The sequence below is a fragment of the Quercus suber genome, unplaced genomic scaffold (genome assembly GCF_002906115.3).
Source record: "Quercus suber isolate HL8 unplaced genomic scaffold, Cork oak 2.0 scaffold_406, whole genome shotgun sequence".
NCBI classification, from domain to species: domain Eukaryota; kingdom Viridiplantae; phylum Streptophyta; class Magnoliopsida; order Fagales; family Fagaceae; genus Quercus; species Quercus suber.
In genome coordinates, this window is record NW_027069857.1 from 1 (window position 1) to 17765 (window position 17765).

Sequence of the window (17765 nt, forward strand, 5' to 3'; positions counted from 1 at the left end):
CAATTGCAAGGAGGGTTTCAATTAGTGGCATAGATGATGGTGGAAAATCTTTGAAAGTCTCTGCTATGCATCGCTTGTATGACTGTTGAGGTTTAAATATGGTTGCATGTGGCAGTTTTGACTTTTTCCAATACTCTTCAGATGGAGAACCACAGAGCTTAAATATCTTGTGTAGCTGCTCAACCTAATTAACATAAAAGATAGATGTCAGTAGCAAATTTAGTAACAGAAGCCATTGCTGGGTACACAACAAACTTCAACTAATACTAAGAATGCCAACTAAAGCATCATAAAGTTATGGAAGGAAGCAGAAAAAGAATATACAGAATTTGTTAAAAAATTCAGTACTTACCTCTGTGCGTCCAGGCATGATAGGCTTCCCCGCCAACAACTCAGCCAAAATGCAACCAGCACTCCAGAGGTCCACACCTACACCATAATCAGTGGCCCCAAGAAGAAGTTCTGGAGGACGGTACCATAAAGTAACCACCCTACTAGTCATAGGCTGCTTGTGATTAGGATCAAAGAAGGAAGCCAATCCAAAATCAGCAATCTTAAGAACTCCTTCATTGTCTAGCAAAAGATTTGAACCCTTTATATCACGATGCAGTACATGGCGATTGTGACAGTGTTCAAGCCCAGATAATAATTGGTTCATATAGCATTTGACCTGCCACGTCCACAATATACACAAGATATAACTACCCAAAAGACCAAATTTGACATGAGGCATAGATATCTTCAACTACACAAACAAAAAATCAGGTAAAATAAGACTGCCAATACCTGAGGTTCTGTGAACGTAATTCCGGGGCTCGCAGCAAGACCAGCCAAATCATGCTCCATATATTCAAAAACAAGGTACAAACTACACGACATCCTCGAAGTCACCAGACCTTCCAATTTTACAACATTGGGATGATCTAAACGGCGTAGAATGAGAATCTCTCTGGCCATGAACTTCACACTCTCAGGCTCCAAATTGTCAAACCGAACCTTCTTCAATGCGACAATCTTCCCTGTCAAATTATCCCTAGCTTTGTACACATTACTGTATGTACCTTGCCCAATCTAATCATCATGTACCAAACACACATTTAATGACTAAAAGATCAACAACATTTTCTTTTTTCACCAAAAAATCCAAGTTAACCAAAATTCCTAATTCTAGTTCAGTAACAGTATGCTATTTATTAGAAACCAAAGTTACACCAAACAAACATAAATGAAACATAAAACACACAATTCTGTTTCCTTTTTTTTTTTTTTTTTTTTCTTTCTCCAACATTGAAAGCAATTAATAACTTCTTCAACAACAACATCAGTATCATCAAATTAAAAAAAGAATTAAACACAAACATAAAAAAAAACTCCGAAATTCAAGTCACTAGCAATGACAATAAATCAAAACACAACTTGAACTTGCCTTATCAAGCTTCTCAAATGTATCGGCCCGCCGCGGCGTCCAGCCATTGATGGCCTCACCGGCGACAGCAGAGAGCCAGGAGGGCCATCCGGCAGCCACCTGCTCGCCGTGCACGTGCTTCACCGGATTACTCAGCCGTGGATTAGGCCTAGAAGAAGACCTCTTCTTTGGCCTCACACTCCTCTCCTCTTCTTTCTCCTTACTATGCTCGCCATTCTGAGCCTCTCCTCCAACCTCCACAACTCTCTCAACCCTAACCTCATTGTCTTCTTCCACCTCTTCCTCTTTCCTCCTCTCTCTCCCCACTGAACTCTGCTTCACCTCTCTCCCAAACACACACCCCATGTTTTTTTTTATGATGAACTCTCATTGACTACTCATACTCTCTTCCAACCACATTTTCCCCTCACTTTCTCACCACCCAAACAAAAAAAAATCAACACATACACACACTTAGAGAGAAAAAAAAAAAAAAAAAAAAAAAACCCTAATAGCAAAAAAGAGAGAGTTTGATTGAAGAATGTGCATACGCTAATTGAAGAGAGGGAGTAGCTTTTTTGAGACAAAAGTGAAGAACAGCAATGATTTGAAGTTGGCCACAGATTGTGGCACAGTCAAAAAATTTGAGCTATAACACAACACCAAAAAAAGGCAAAAGCAACAGGGAACAGTAAAACAAAACTAGCTTTTTATGTGTTAATGTGTTTTGTTTTTTGTTTTTGTTGTTTTTTTGTTTTTTTTTTTTGGTTGAAAATTTTGATTTGAGGGATTAAAGTTAGTACAGTGAGAGTGAGTATTTTTTTTTTTTTTTTTTTTTTGAGTTCAGTTTGGACTTACCAGATTCAAAGATTTCTGTAGTAAAGGAATGTTAGAAAGAGAGAGAATGTGGATCTCTCTCTCTCTCTGTTTTTTTTCTTTTTTTTCTTTTTTTCTTTTTTTCTTTGTATTTTTGACTAAAGCCTGACTAAGCTGTAGAGGTACAGCAAGGCAAGTCAAATGATCTTTTCTCAATTTGGTTGGGGTGTTTGGTTTTGTAAGGGAAGCTTCCATGTATGTACTTGAAACAGCCAATAGCTTGTCGCCACGTCAAAGATTGGCAAAGGAAACTTGATGTTAGTTCTTTTTGTTTTGATGTGGCAAATTTTGGTTGGTTATGGTGGGTGGGAAGGTGCTGTGGGTTCCACATTGGAGTGTTTAAGAATATGAGAGAGCTTGAGTGTTTATTTTAATGGAGTTTGTTAGCTTGGTTTGGTTTGGTTTCTACTTCTTTTCAAATGAAGGGGCTTTATTTTTGGATTTTTTTAATGGAGTTTATTTACGTTTTTAAAATATATATTTTTTCAAAATTTTGAAACCTTTTTCTCTATTTTTATTAAGTCAAAAAATTAATAATAAGTTAATATAAATGCATATTTAATATTGACTCAAGTTTAAGAACAACTATATCAATGCTTGTATAAAAGAAGAAATACTACATTTTAGTCAACTAAGTTCAAAATTCACTCACATTATGCTATGTAAAGTTGTGTAAAAATATATAGTCCCTATAATAACGGTGTAAATTTACACTAACACTATTTATTTTGCATTTAGTTTTTTTTTTTTTTTTTTACATATCCCGATGATGAAAGAAGAGAGTAGACCATAGTTGTTATGTAAAATAAATTTTTTGAGTTGTTTTAAAAAGTTAATATGTAAAATAAAAATAAAAAAAAAAGTAAGTTTTTGTACACATGTGTAGTAGTGGTACACATGTGTCTTAGGCTCAAGCTTATAAGGCACAGGTGGGAGGAGTCTCTCTCTGATGTGAGATTGAGCAAAACCGTGAAGGTCACGCACAAAAGCGAGCCTAAAGCGAATAATACCTACTAATGAGGGCTGAGATTATAAAACCCTTTCACAGTTTTTATGTTAAAATAAATAAAAGAAAATTTTGCATAAATTGATACAGCTGTTCTAAACACACGTGTTATTTTGTTTTTATAATTTGATAGAATCGAGGAAGAGGGAGGGGACCTTTGATATTGGTTCTTTTAATAAATGAAAAACAGACTATGCCTAGTTGATAATTTGTTTATTGGTGTGTATTTTCCTATGTGGTTTCTATATTTATATGGGTCATTGATTTTAGGACCACAATGGGATTGTTGGTTTGCTAAACATTTTTGAGATTTGGACCGACTTTATGTTATTATTATTATTATTATTATTATTAAAATTTCACCTGAGATCTGCTGCCAGAGTCTTATTAATAATCAAATTTATAGCAGGAATACTCCACTTTCGTATTACATTAAATTCCCTGACATTGAGGGTGGGCATTACATATGATTGTAACGACCAAAAAAGGAATGGAATACTTAAACAAAAAACAAAGTACTTCATTCAACACTGGTACGTAAAAGTGTCAATGTGTTTGCCCACTTCAATTTCAGAAGCACTTGCAAACTTTGTTCTTAGTTTTAAGCCCTCTCTCTGTAATGATGGTGATAATATGATGAAATAAAAAACACAATCAGTATATTGGAACCCATATATTAAGCTGGAAAGCACCAAACAAAGGATAAATCATATATGGAGAAGTTATAATACAAAGTATGAATGCATATATTCTATCTTAATGAACAAGGAATGTAGCTAAAATGGCGAAACATAGTTATTATATAACAACAAAAGGCAGTCTATATAAACTGCACCAAAAGAAAAGGAAGAATTTTTTTGCGTGGAAGTAAATAAAAAGACGAGCAAGAGGACGTATATAACGCAATCAAAAGGTTCCTCCATCGACCAGCAAATGTGTGCTAAAGTGGCAAATATAAAGGATTAATTTGCACTTGCTTTGTCTCACTAAAGGAGTAGCAAATATGGTGAGATATAATAGCATCGGTTAACTTTTCTCACTAATATATAAAAAATGGGAAACGTTAAAGAATGCTCTAAGAGTATAGGTTTAGGAACTATTTTTAAAAATATTTTATAGAAAAATGATAAAGTAATTAATTTTGTTTATAGTTTTTTATATTTTTCATAAAAGTGATATCAAAACTTTGTTAATATGATTTATTAACAATTATGCTAAAGGCACTTATTAACATGATCCATGAAAAATGTTAATGGTACTACAAATTTTACTACGTAAAGCTTAATTAATGTAGTTGATGGGCTTCAACCATCTCATCATTGAATATTTAAATTATCTTTCTATGATTAGTGGCACATCATAGTGGAAATATTATGGGAAAATACTAAAAGTACTACAAATTTTACTACGTAAAACTTAAAAACTAATATGATAATAAATATGATTGGTGAACTTCAATCACCTCATAATTGAATATACAAATTGTCTCTCTATAATTAATGACACGTTAATTTATAATTTCGATATAATAAAATTTGTAGTACTCTATCTTGGTACTCTAATATATAATATCTCAAAGCAAGTCTAACAAAATATTTATATAATATTAAAGCAAATCTAATAAAAGATTGATTAGTCTTGAGGGAAAATAGTGGACGAGGACTTAGAAACAAGGTTGTTAAGGTAGGTGACCACATGTTGACCTGACCATAGACAGATAGATCATCATTTTCGATTATGTCATGAAGTGGAAGTGGTTAGACTTAAACAGAATGAAAGGAAAAACAGGAGCATAGTTAGTTGTCATTAGGTCAGCAAAATTTTTAAAGTAATTTATAAGAATCAAATTAGCTCTAACAGCTTGGGCAAATAGAAGGTGAGGGAGGTCCCGACTACTCATAAGTCTGGGTCTCTTTTACCCCTTCCTTTTATGGAAGATCTGCAGCACGAGTTTGTGGTGATGATACCATGCTTATTTTAATGCTTTTGTGGTTACTGTGGTCTAAAAGGCATGTAGGTTCTCTTAATCTTAACCAACAGTTGCTGAGCTCCTCTTTCTTGTTGAGAATCCTAGGGAAGAGGCTTGAGAAAAATAGTCTTTTAAGTCAAAATAAAAGTAAAATAAGCACAGATGTCATTTCAGACGGGGCTAGGTTAGGTTATATTCTTCTCCGTGAAGAGAATAAAATGGTGTAGTCACTTATTCAAAATTATCAAAAAGTGAATGATAAATTGACTCTAAAAATACTTACTTAAACATGGGTGTAGGTAGTGAAAACCCCATAATCTCATTTAGGAAAGGAAATATACTTTTAGTGGATTTATATGCCATTGTGGGCACATCGGTATTTGGATAATTTTTTATTTGATACATTTTCTAATGTGTCTACCAAAATGAATGTTTTTGAGTGAATCTTTCCAGGTGACTAGGGTTGTCCACGGGTCGGTCCGGGTCGGGTTTGTGCTCAACCCGGAACCGACCCGATCACTTCGGATTTTCCAGGCATAGACCCGCCGCCGACCGGCGAACAGAGTCGGTTCGGGTGGTCGGATTTTCATCGGGTACGGATCGGTCCTCGGTCGGTTTTGGGTTGTGAGAAAAACTGCCGGATTATGCCAAAAGCCGCCGGATTTGGCGAGACCTGACCGGATCTTGGCAAGGTCTCGACGGATCTCGAAGAGATCAAGTCGATCTCGGTGAGATCTAGTAGGATCTTGATGACATCTCGGCATATCTCGAAGAGATCAGGCCGAATCTCTTCGAGATCTCGCCTGAACTCGAACGGATCTCCTCAGATCGGACAGAAAATCGACGTTTTCGGGCAGTATACGGTCGGGTCGGTTGAAATCGGTTTCTCAGCCTCAAACCCGCCAACCGACCCGCCGTTTTCGGGTTCAGAGAACAACGATCCGCCGCCGACCCGTCACCGGCGTCGGATCGGCCGGTTATCGGGCCGGATCGGACGGTTTGGCCGGGTGGGTCGGGTCCCGGTTTTGTTTGGACACCCCTACAGGTGACTGTATTCATAGAAAAATTGCCGTCATCTTAGAAGGAAATCAAAAACTACTTGAAGCATGCACAGAGATTAGTTATGCTCATAAATTCCCATAAAATTCTTGAATCTGTGGGGGAGTTTGGCAAAAGTGGTGATTCTTAATCCTAAAATGACAAAGATAGGAAAATTTATTAAAAAAAAAAAGGCTTTATTTTTATTAGTTATGCTCTTCCCAATAGTGCATGAATATATTTATAAATCTGACATTCTTGGCATGCATGTTAATACAGTTGTTGAATATAAGAATGCATCATTCTTTAAGCATATATTTCCTTGTAAGCTCACACAAGAGTCAAACTCTTTTAAAAGAAAAATTAAGACCATGACTAGAACATTTCATGATTAATTATAAGGTGATGGACTAGATAATAGAAGGTGAACCTAGATGGAGAAAAATAACAAAAATGTCAAAATCATTTGGTCCAATTTTTTCTAACTTATGCGCTAAAAGATAAACCTCGAATCTTCAAGGAAGCAATGTCCACACCTGAAACATTTTTTTGGAAAGAGACTGTCAATAGTAAAACTGAATCCATCTTACAAAATTATATGTGAAAACTAGTGCATCTTCTTCCTAGTTGTAAACCTTTGGAATATAAATAGATATTCTAGATGAATCTAAAAACTAACGGGTCTATTAACAAGTACAATGTAAAGCTTGTGTGCATTATTCATATACATATTCACCAATTACAAGAATATGCATCAAACAAGCACAAATTAGGGTTATAAACAAAAGTTTGTGTTGATTACTTTGATACTTGTTCACCAATTACAAGATTAACCTCCATTTGTATGTTAATGGTTATCACAATGTTACATAAATTTAAGACACACCAAATAGATATCAAGAGTGCACTCTTGAATGGTGAATTAAATGAGGAAATATGTGTGGAATAATTTGAGGGGTTTATTTATAGGCGCAAAAATAAAGTTTTTAAGGTTGTTAAATCTATGTACGGATTAAAGCATACCTCAGAGTAGTGGCATGAAAAATTTGACAATGTAAGAGCAACCACATCAGTTAGTGTATTTTTACATATCCATTTTTACATTAAAAACCTACTTTTTCTATTTTCATATCAATTTTTACAAAACACCCACATCAATTTATCTATTCTATCACCTCTTTTACAAACCTACTTTTTTCTATTTTCACATCAATTTTTACAGAACACTCATATCAGTTCATCTATTTTATCACATTTTTTACTTTAAATAATCAATTTTCTCAATTTTTTTATTATTTCCCTCAACTAACCCCTTTATTATACGCGCGCTCTCTCTCTCTCTCTCTCTCTCTCAACCCATTTTTTCTGATTTACTGCTCTCTCTCTCTATACCCATCTCTCTACCCATAACCCATCTCTATACCCATTTCTGAATCAACTCTCCCTTTCGGTCTAATTCACACCATCTCGGTCACAAGCACCGATCCACAGCTTCAATTAGGCAAGCATCGATCTCCCTAACTCCGATCCACAAGCACCGATCAAGCAAGACCCATACCCACGAGCTTCGATCAAGCGAGACCCACGAGCTTCGATCAAGCAAGACCCACAAGCTCTGATCGTTCTAGTCAAGCACCGATCTGTCTCTTTGTTGTTTGTCCGTTTAGGTTTGTTTGTGTGTGCGTATGTTTGTGTATCTTTGTGTTTTTTTTTTTTTTTGAGCAAGTGTATTTCTGTGTTGATTTGTCTATGTGGATGTGTTTGTAAATGCATCATTCTTTAAGCATATATTTCCTTGTAAGCTCACACAAGAGTCAAACTCTTTTAAAAGAAAAATTAAGACCATGACTAGAACATTTCATGATTAATTATAAGGTGATGGACTAGATAATAGAAGGTGAACCTAGATGGAGAAAAATAACAAAAATGTCAAAATCATTTGGTCCAATTTTTTCTAACTTATGCGCTAAAAGATAAACCTCGAATCTTCAAGGAAGCAATGTCCACACCTGAAACATTTTTTTGGAAAGAGACTGTCAATAGTAAAACTGAATCCATCTTACAAAATTATATCTGAAAACTAGTGCATCTTCTTCCTAGTTGTAAACCTTTGGAATTAAATAGATATTCTAGATGAATCTAAAAACTAACGGGTCTATTAACAAGTACAATGTAAAGCTTGTGTGCATTATTTATATACATATTCACCAATTACAAGAATATGCATCAAACAAGCACAAATTAGGGTTATAAACAAAAGTTTGTGTTGATTACTTTGATACTTGTTCACCAATTACAAGATTAACCTCCATTTGTACGTTAATGGTTATCACAATGTTACATAAATTTAAGATACACCAAATAGATGTCAAGAGTGCACTCTTGAATGGTGAATTGAATAAGGAAATATGTGTGGAATAATTTGAGGGGTTTATTGTTTATGGGCGCAAAAATAAAGTTTTTAAGGTTGTTAAATCTATGTACGGATTAGAGCATACCTCAGAGTAATGGCATGAAAAATTTGACAATGTAAGAGTAACCACACCAGTTAGTGTATTTTTAGATATCCATTTTTACACTAAAAACCTATTTTTTCTATTTTCACATCAATTTTTATAAAACACCTACATCAGTTCATCTATTCTATCACCTCTTTTACAAACTTACTTTTTATATTTTCACATCAATTTTTACAAAACACTCATATCAATTCATCTATTTTATCACATTTTTTTACTTTAAATAATCAATTTTCTCAATTTTTTTTATTATTTCCCTCAACTAACCCCTTTATTATACGCGGTCTCTCTCTCTCTCAACCCATTTTTTCTGATTTGTTGCTCTCCCATCTCTCTACCCATAACCCATCTCTATACCCATTTCTGAATCAACTCTCCCTTTCGGTCTAATCCACACCATCTCGGTCACAAGCACCAATCCATAGCTTCGATCAGGCAAGCACCGATCTCCCTAGCTCCGATCCACAAGCACCGATTAGATCCGACCAAATCAGATTTGACCGAGATCTCCCTAGCTCCGATCCACAAGCACCGATCAGGCAAGACCCATACCCACGAGCTTCGATCAAGCAAGACCCACGAGCTCTGATCGTTCTAGTCAAGCACCGATTTGTCTCTTTGTTGTTTGTCCATTTAGGTTTGTTTGTGTGTGGGTATGTTTGTGTATCTCTGTGTATCTTTGTGTTTTTTTTTTTTTTTGAGCAAGTGTATATCTGTGTTGATTTGTCTATGTGGATGTGTTTGTGTGCATATGAGAAAAAAGAAGAAGATAAGGAGAGGAGAAGTTACTGAATTTGTTAAGCACGAAGAAGAGAGAGAAAAAAAGGAGCGAACAGGGAAATAATAAAATAATAAATAGACGAGCTACAGTAACCGTGAATATTTACATAGTTACTGTAACTCGTGTAAAGATATACACAGTTTTACACAATTTTAGAAGCACTAATGTGGAGCATTTTTGAGGTAAAATGTGTAAAAGTGGTGTCTTTTTCTATTTTACATGATTTTGCATCCACTGATTTGGATGCTCTAACAGTGTTATTGTAGATGGCAATAATGACATAATTAAAGCTACCCAAAGAATGTTGACTAATAAATTCGACATGAAGAATATATGTTGCAAATGTGATGCTAGGAATGAAGATTACTAGAACATATGATGGACTTTTCTTACCTTAATCATATTATATCAAGAAGGTGCTCAAGAAATTCGGGAGATGTGAGCATTTTTTATTAGGAAATGAAGTTGTTTAAACAAAATTTTTTAAAATTTTTAATAAAAGTACTCATCAAACAACAATTTTTATTAAATAGCACACCTCATAAATGTTTCGATTATTATTATTTAAAAAAAAAAGGTTTAAAGGACATTGTTTGCTTATAGATTTAGATGAAATGAGCAAATTAAATCATTTTTACAAAGTGAACGACTAAATTGCCAAAAATTAAATCTATATGACTAATTTGACAATTGAAATAAAAATTGACTAAATTAAATTTTAAAGTACAAAATTTTAAGCAAAATGTCCCTAACAAACAAGATGGCTTATAATCTCATTAACCAACTATGGTAAAGCCATCACAAGTTTGATTAAGATCATACAAAGTTCTTAGGACAACTCTATCTTAGAGTTATTAAAATTATATTGATTCATTTTAAACGGAGTGAATTAGGTTTTACCGCATCATAAATATTATTTAAAAAAAATATTTACTATCAGTAATTAAATTTTTAGGGGCAAAACGAACAATTTAGCCAATATAGATAAGAATGGGCTAGGATGGAGGCCTAATACAGTTAATTTGTAAATGTGGATTGTCAAGGCCAGCCCTTCAAGCCTTAATAGCTTCGTTTGGTAATTTAAAGAAAGAAAATTGGCTAAGACAACAGTTTTAGTAGAGAATAATAGTAAGGAAAATAGAGATTCTTATTCAAATTCTTCCTTGGGCTGGCCGAGGAGCAACAGTTCTTAAGATATACACTTCTCAGTTACATAGTTCTCAATTTCTCTCTCTCTTTCTCTATTTCTTACTTCTTAGATTTTTCTTGATCCCATTTATAGGAGGATCTTCCTTTCTATATATAGTTGCCGGGATTGCATCCAAGCCTTCCACTTGGATGGTCGTTGATTCCTCTTTGGATACTTGTCTTATGATTGCTTTGCTGGTAGTGGTAGAGTAGGATGTAGGCTATGAGGGCACTGTTTAGGGGTTATTCTGCCATGAATGCGGCAGACAGAGGAGGTACAGTACATTAAATGTAGATGCTTTATCTAGAAGCTTCATTCTCCCCTTGCTCGCATTTCTTTACTTCCTTCCTCTACTTTTAACCTTATGGCCTTAGTGGTTTGTCCCCAGTCTCCCGATGAGTATTTGCTCATTGGGCATGGTGCTCTCCTCATTTTCTCTTATTGGATCACCCTGACTGGGCTAAGCCTGATCTGATGAATAGTTGAGCCTCATTGCCCCTTGGGCAGATTCTACCCAATAATACTCTCTCTTTGAGCTTCCCCTTCCCACAAAATTATTGATAACTCACTAAAATCAAATATACGTTTTTTTTTTTTTCAAAACCAATGGATGCAATTTTAAAAACTCTCTAGTAAATCATCCAAAAAAGTCTAAGGGTTTGTTTGGATACTGCTTATTACTGAAAATTGAAAGCTGAAAACTTATTGTTGAAAACACTGTAACAAAATAATTTTAAATGTGTAAATAGTGTTGTGGAACTCAATTTTAACTTAACATTTATGTTTTTTTTTTTTTACTTACGAATCCCATGAACAGTGCACGAGTTCACAAAAAAAATGCCAAACAGCAAATTTTTTCATTTTTCAGTCCAATTCAAACTCAACTTAAAGGATCATGATCTAACAACTCGACCACAAGTCTCCAAGGTTTGCCTTTCACAACAAGCATGATGACAGACGGATGAAGCAATGGTGGCAAATCTAACGGTCACGATCATCTTTTTAACAAAGGTCAACCCATCTAAAACCACGTGTAGTTCACCCATTGGCAGTTCAAAAAACACAATCTCAATATCTCTTAGTCCCTAAGAAAACAATTCTAAAATTGTAATACAACCTTGCCCATCTTATTAAAACTTGGAGTGTGGTACTAAAAATATTTTTGTTTTCAATCAATGTCTATGGGAGCCATTACCATTGCGTGTGCCACAACAACACCCACCATCACAACAACAACAACAACATCTCAGAGGCACAGACCCACACATTTCTCAAAGCCTACTCCAAGTTTTTATTTTCCTCTTCCATCGATACGTTTCGCCTCGAAACGCTCTTCGATGGCCTCGTCTATCCAAGTCAACGCTTCCTCTACCATTGGTCTCTTTATCTCTCTCTCAATTTTTCATTCTTTTAAATAAGTCATTGTTTTAAGAGAGAATTTTTTTTTTTTTTCTTGGTAACCAAACAGCTGGTTAGAACGAAATTTAGATGTTGATATTTTTTGTGGTTGTGTAGCTGAAGGAGCGGCAAACGAAGAAATGAAGGCTGGTTCGTCTGGATTGGTGGGAGAGAATGATTTGCTGATTGTGGGACCAGGTGTTCTTGGTCGCATAGTCGCGGAAAAATGGCGGGAGGTAGTTTACTAGTACTGTTTGACCAGCTTAAAAATGTGAAATTTTCTTTGTTTTCGATGTGGGTTTGGAATAATATTTGGCGGGTATGTGTTAGAATTATGAAAATTGAACTTTTTTATTTATTAGTTTGGTATTGCACAGTTGCACTGGTTTTTTTGGGAATTTTTTGATATGGGTGTTGTTTTAGTGCTTAGAAGATGCCTATTGGCATTGGTTGTCAAGTGTGTATGTGTTTTAGAATATAATGGTCAAATGGCCCTTCATCCTCCCATAGTGTTTGATCAGCTTCAGCATGTGAAATTATCTTTGTTTTTGGTGTGGGTTTGGAATGATACTCGGTGGGCGTGTGTTAGAATTTTGAGAAAAATGAACCTTTTTGGTTTGGTATTATTGCAATGGTATTTGGGAATTCTTTGATTTTCTAAAGGAGTTGTAGTGCTTAGAAGATGCCTATTGGCATTGATTGTTAAATGTTATAATGCCAAATTGCCAATGAGCACTAGCTCAAATGACACTTCCTCCTCAGGTGGAGGGTAAGTACGTGGGTTCAAAAACCAGTTAAATGCCTTAGTAACTTAACAATGAAAAGAAAGGGGATATATAATGGTCAAATTGTGGGATTACTTTGTCGAGCAGGAACATCCAGGTTGCCAAATATTTGGGCAAACAGTTACCACTGATCACCATGACGAATTGATTAAGATGGGGATTAATCCATCTTTGAAGGGGAATGAAGTGACGAATCGGTTTCCCTATGTTATTTTCTGTGCTCCTCCTTCCCGAACTTCAGACTATCCCGGTGATGTGCGGTAAGCATTGAGAATTATTACTTATCAAGTATCAAGTGCTTAATTTAAACCAGCTTCCTGATATAGACATGGATGTTTTATAAAATTTTCTTGCATACAAATTGATTGTATTGGTGCTTGTTAGGGCTGCATATGCCATGTGGTATATAAGCCCACTGTGTTTGTGGTAACATCTTGTGGGAAGGTATGTAATATGAATGGCAATGGTATGTCTGATGTTAGATGCATCTTGATACATGGATATATTAGGTAACAAGCCTAAAATATATATAATTGGGTAGAATAACATCTTAAGCACCGTTTAAGGGGGAAATATTAAGTACCACAATAGAAAGGTCTGCATTAACAGTTACTTGTCTCCGTGAAACTGTACTCTAGCCAAAGAGTTGACTTTTACATTATTTCTGTTTCTAGAATCTTCATACTTTCTTAAATCATGCATGAAATTTGAGAAATTCTATATGTTCAGGACATATATCCTTCATATCTGTGAGTTGATTCATTGATTTTCTGGATTAGTTGCTTCCATCTTCATGGATTCAAGTGGAATTACTGGACTAAGCCAACACTAATGATCTATGGAATAATGCATAATTTGCTGGATGCTATTAAAACTGAATTCTACTCATCTTGGCTTTGGACTGTGTAACAAGCAGGCTTGCTGCGTTGAATTGGAATGGTGAAGGTTCTTTCTTATTTACATCAAGCTCTGCACCATACGATTGCAACGACAATGGACCATGTGATGAGGTGTTGCATCTAACATTACACGTTGTTCTGCTGGTAGCATTTGTTTGTTTGTTTGTTTTTTCTTTTTTTGGATAAGTTGTAGCATTTGTTTGTTCTTATAATCATTAAAGTGGTTTTGGTTCTGTATTGACATTTTAGGCTCACCCTTTATTTTTTTATTTTTTTTTGATAAATAACGGAATTGTATTAACCAAAAAGACCAAGTACACTGGGGGTGTACAAGGAAAACGTACATCAAACAGAAAAATTACAAAGATCCAGCATTTCTAAAAAATTAGAACAAGAGAAGAGATTAAAGGAAGAACTCCACTCTAGCAAGGTGTGAAGAAGAAGAGATTTAATTTCTGGAAAGACCGTTCCTTTCCTTCGAAACATCTTGAGTTTCGTTCTCGCCAAATACACCATAGGACACAATGAGGGACAGCCCTCCATAAATCAATGCTCCGACACCCACCAAATGAACCTTGCCAACTCGAAAATAAATCTAAGACACCACGCGGCATAACCCATTGAAGACCAAATAGAGCCCACACCATAGGCCATAGTTCATAAGCAATAGGACAATGAAGAAGAAGATGATTCACCGATTCCCCACTCTTTTTACACATATAGCACCAATCTACAATGCTACACCCTTATACCATAAATTTTCAGTAGTCAAAATCTTACCTAAGGAGGCAGTCCAAGAGAAGAAAGCAACCTTAGTAGGGACCTTTGACCGCCACACAGGCTTCCAAGGGAAAGAAATGTCTATAGTAGAGGAAAGAGAGAGATAGTACTCACTCACTTTAAAATTCTTATTCCCAGTTGGTTTCCAGCAAAGTTTGTCTTGACCTTCACCATTAAGGGGCATTGAATTGATAAGATCAAGAAAAGTGTAAAAATGCTCTGTTTCCCAATCTTGGGAGCTCTAGAAAAAAGAAGATCCCAGTGAAGCCTTTGGTTAGGAAAGGACATAACATCTGCAATAGAAGACTCCTTATTACAACTAATTTATAGAGTTCCGGAAAAGCCTCCCGGAGGGTGCAACTCCCATACCACACATGATGCCAAAATTTAATTCTATCACCAACACCAACCTCGAATTGAATGGATTTTGAAAAGGCTGGCCAGCCTTGTCTTATGGTTCTCCAAAGACTAACACCATAAGGATTAGAGACTTCTTTTGTACACCAACCTCCCCAATCATTCCCATATTTAGCCTCAATAACCCGCCTCCAGAGATGGGTTGTCTCTCTTCCATATCTCCACAACCATTTCCCCAACAAAGCTTGATTGAAGGTTCTCAAATTTTTAATACCCAAACCACCATACTGCAATGGAGAACAAACCTGGGCCCAATTTACTAGTCGGAATTTAGGAGACTCATCTATCCCACCCCAAAGAAAATTTCTTTGTAGCCTCTCAATACGAATAGCAATATCCGCAGGAATAGGAAAGAGAGATAGGAAATAAGTTGGCAAACTTGAGAGAGTGCTTTTGATTTAGGCTCACCCTTTAAGAACCTATGGTCAAGTTACTTTCATGACATACTGAATGCATTACCAATGCTGCCTTCTATGACCTTGTGTGGATACAAATTTGTTGGATGTAGAGTGTTTTGACATGTTGGAATGTGTTAATATTCTTCTTATGCAGGACACCCAGTAGTACCAATCGGAAGGAGCCCTAGGACAGATGTCCTTCTAAAAGCGGAGAAAGTAGTGCTGGAATATGGTGGTTGTGTTCTTAGGTTGGCAGGACTTTACATATCCTTTTTTATACTTGAATTGTGAGGATGTCATTTACATTTGTAGAAGAAATTCCAATGATTTGTTGTGGATGGGATTAAACTTAACTATGAACACAAAGCAGATAGAGGTGCACACATTTATTGGTTAGAGAAAGGGACTGTTGAAACTCGTCCTGATCATATCCTGAATCTTATACACTATGAGGTGACGATGTCTTTCTTCTATATTTATTATTCTTCTTCATGAATTAAGGTCAACATAATTCGTTTATGCAGATTCCCTTGTTTTTTCTTGTAATCTGTTCTCCTTGAAGGCTTGAATTTTTTTTTTCCTGATGAGTACAGTCACTTTGATTATCTTAAAATGATAATAAAAAAAGTTTTTCTTGAGTTTCATATGCCTTGGGTCTATCTTTGCATTTTCAGTGACATTTCTTATTGTTCTTGCATTTTATAATGTATCTTGGTGCTACAAATAGAATTTCCTATTATTCTTGCAGTGACATTTCCTGTTGTTTTGAACCTTGTACTTCTTTAACAGGATGCAGCTTCCCTTGCAATTGCAATCTTAAAGAAGAAACTTCGTGGCCAGATTTTTTTGGGTTGTGATAATCATCCTTTATCCAGGTCTCTTTTTAGTCTTTCCCTATATGATTCATTTTTGTGGGACAACCTTTATCCAAATTTTCAACACAACTCTATCATTTCAGCCTTTAAAGATTCCCACTCGATCTTTTCCCTGTAAATATTGACATAATGCCCATTCAAGTGTTCTTACTTACCGCTGTGGGACTTTCTCTGCCACATCCATTTTTCTTTACAGGCAGGAAGTAATGGACTTGGTTACAAAAAGTGGGAAATTCAACAAAAAGTTTGAGGCCTTTACAGGTTGGCTTCTCAGGCCCTCACTGATATTTTTCACACTAATCCTACTTTTCATTACTATGATTTTGATAGCAACCCATTCTTTGCTATTTGATATTCTGAAACTTGCACTTAGTCGCATGTCATGGTTTTCCAGGCACTAGTGATCCCTTGGGTAAGAGATTGAACAACTCAAAAACTCGCAAGGAATTAGGATGGGAGCCAAGATACCCAAGTTTTGCTAATTTTCTTGGATTATCTGAGTAATTGTTGTGTCTATCTTCATTGTTGGTTTTAAACTTAATCAAGGTGAGAAAAAAAAAAAAAAAAAAAAAAAAAAAATAGATTTATGGGCACAGGAAGCTTGACCATGAAGCTGCTGGCATCTCAAATTTCAATAATAGTTGTTACCAGTGTCCCAACATGTACAGAAGATTGATAAAAAAAAATGACCTATAAAAAATTATTCTATAGTGCATATTCAGTTTGATTTTAACGATTTGATTAATTGGAGGCAATAGGACATCTTTTGCACAAGGCATTAGCTTCAGTGGTTGTTTTAGCAATTAATAAGTGATGTCTTTGGCTGTGTATGTTGCTACAAAAACGGTTTTATTGAGGTAAATTTTACCTCGCAGAATTTATTTTATTGTCATTCCCGTCTTTGAAGTTTGTTTTTTTCTCATTTTAGTCCTTACGCAGACGATAATGGATAGACGGATTAACTTGACAAGAATGTTAAAATTAAGGATGAGAGTGATAAAATAAATAAATAAATTTTAAGGTCAAAAATGAAAATTCACCCTACCTTAAATGATGTAATTTGGATTTTTGCCACACCGAAAACCAAAAATAAATGGCCTCCTTTAATATTAAAGGTTTCGACCTTCTTTCTCAAAAAAAAAAATAAATAAATAAATTGGTTGATGGCGTGGTGTCTAAACAGATTCTCTTCCTAGTTGTCAATCTTGGATCTTATTCAGGACTCAGGGAGTTCCTTCTTAAAATATATGCATATGGATACGATGCTTCAACCAATTGGTGTGGTGCTCCATGATGAAATTTTTTTAGATTTAATTAATATTGATAAGAAGTCATCAATAGTAAAAACAAATAATTATGACACTAAAAAAAACTAACATAAACATTACTAATACAGAGAAATGATATGTCTATAATATTTTTACAACAAA

The 17765-nt window shown here is 35.2% G+C and overlaps 2 protein-coding genes across 2 annotated transcripts; one reads left to right on the top strand and one right to left on the bottom strand.

Moving 5' to 3' along the window:
* Nucleotides 1-7: 7 nt before the first annotated feature.
* LOC112028230 (probable serine/threonine-protein kinase At1g54610) lies at nucleotides 8-2128 on the bottom strand (the record flags this gene model as incomplete). Its single annotated transcript, XM_065761320.1, has 4 exons — nucleotides 1427-2128; nucleotides 787-1071; nucleotides 353-670; nucleotides 8-184 (listed from the first exon to the last, which is right to left on the bottom strand). Coding segments are annotated over exons 1-4 (1125 nt in total), but the record flags the coding sequence as incomplete, so codon positions are not given.
* A 9770-nt stretch (nucleotides 2129-11898) lies between these two features.
* LOC112028242 (uncharacterized) lies at nucleotides 11899-16929 on the top strand. Its single transcript, XM_065761327.1, has 9 exons — nucleotides 11899-12160; nucleotides 12299-12417; nucleotides 13054-13226; nucleotides 13883-14042; nucleotides 15602-15724; nucleotides 15824-15913; nucleotides 16250-16335; nucleotides 16532-16596; nucleotides 16730-16929. The coding sequence occupies exons 1-9, from the start codon at nucleotides 11959-11961 to the stop codon at nucleotides 16837-16839; spliced, it is 1128 nt and encodes a 375-aa protein (XP_065617399.1). The 5' UTR covers nucleotides 11899-11958; the 3' UTR covers nucleotides 16840-16929.
* Nucleotides 16930-17765: the final 836 nt, after the last annotated feature.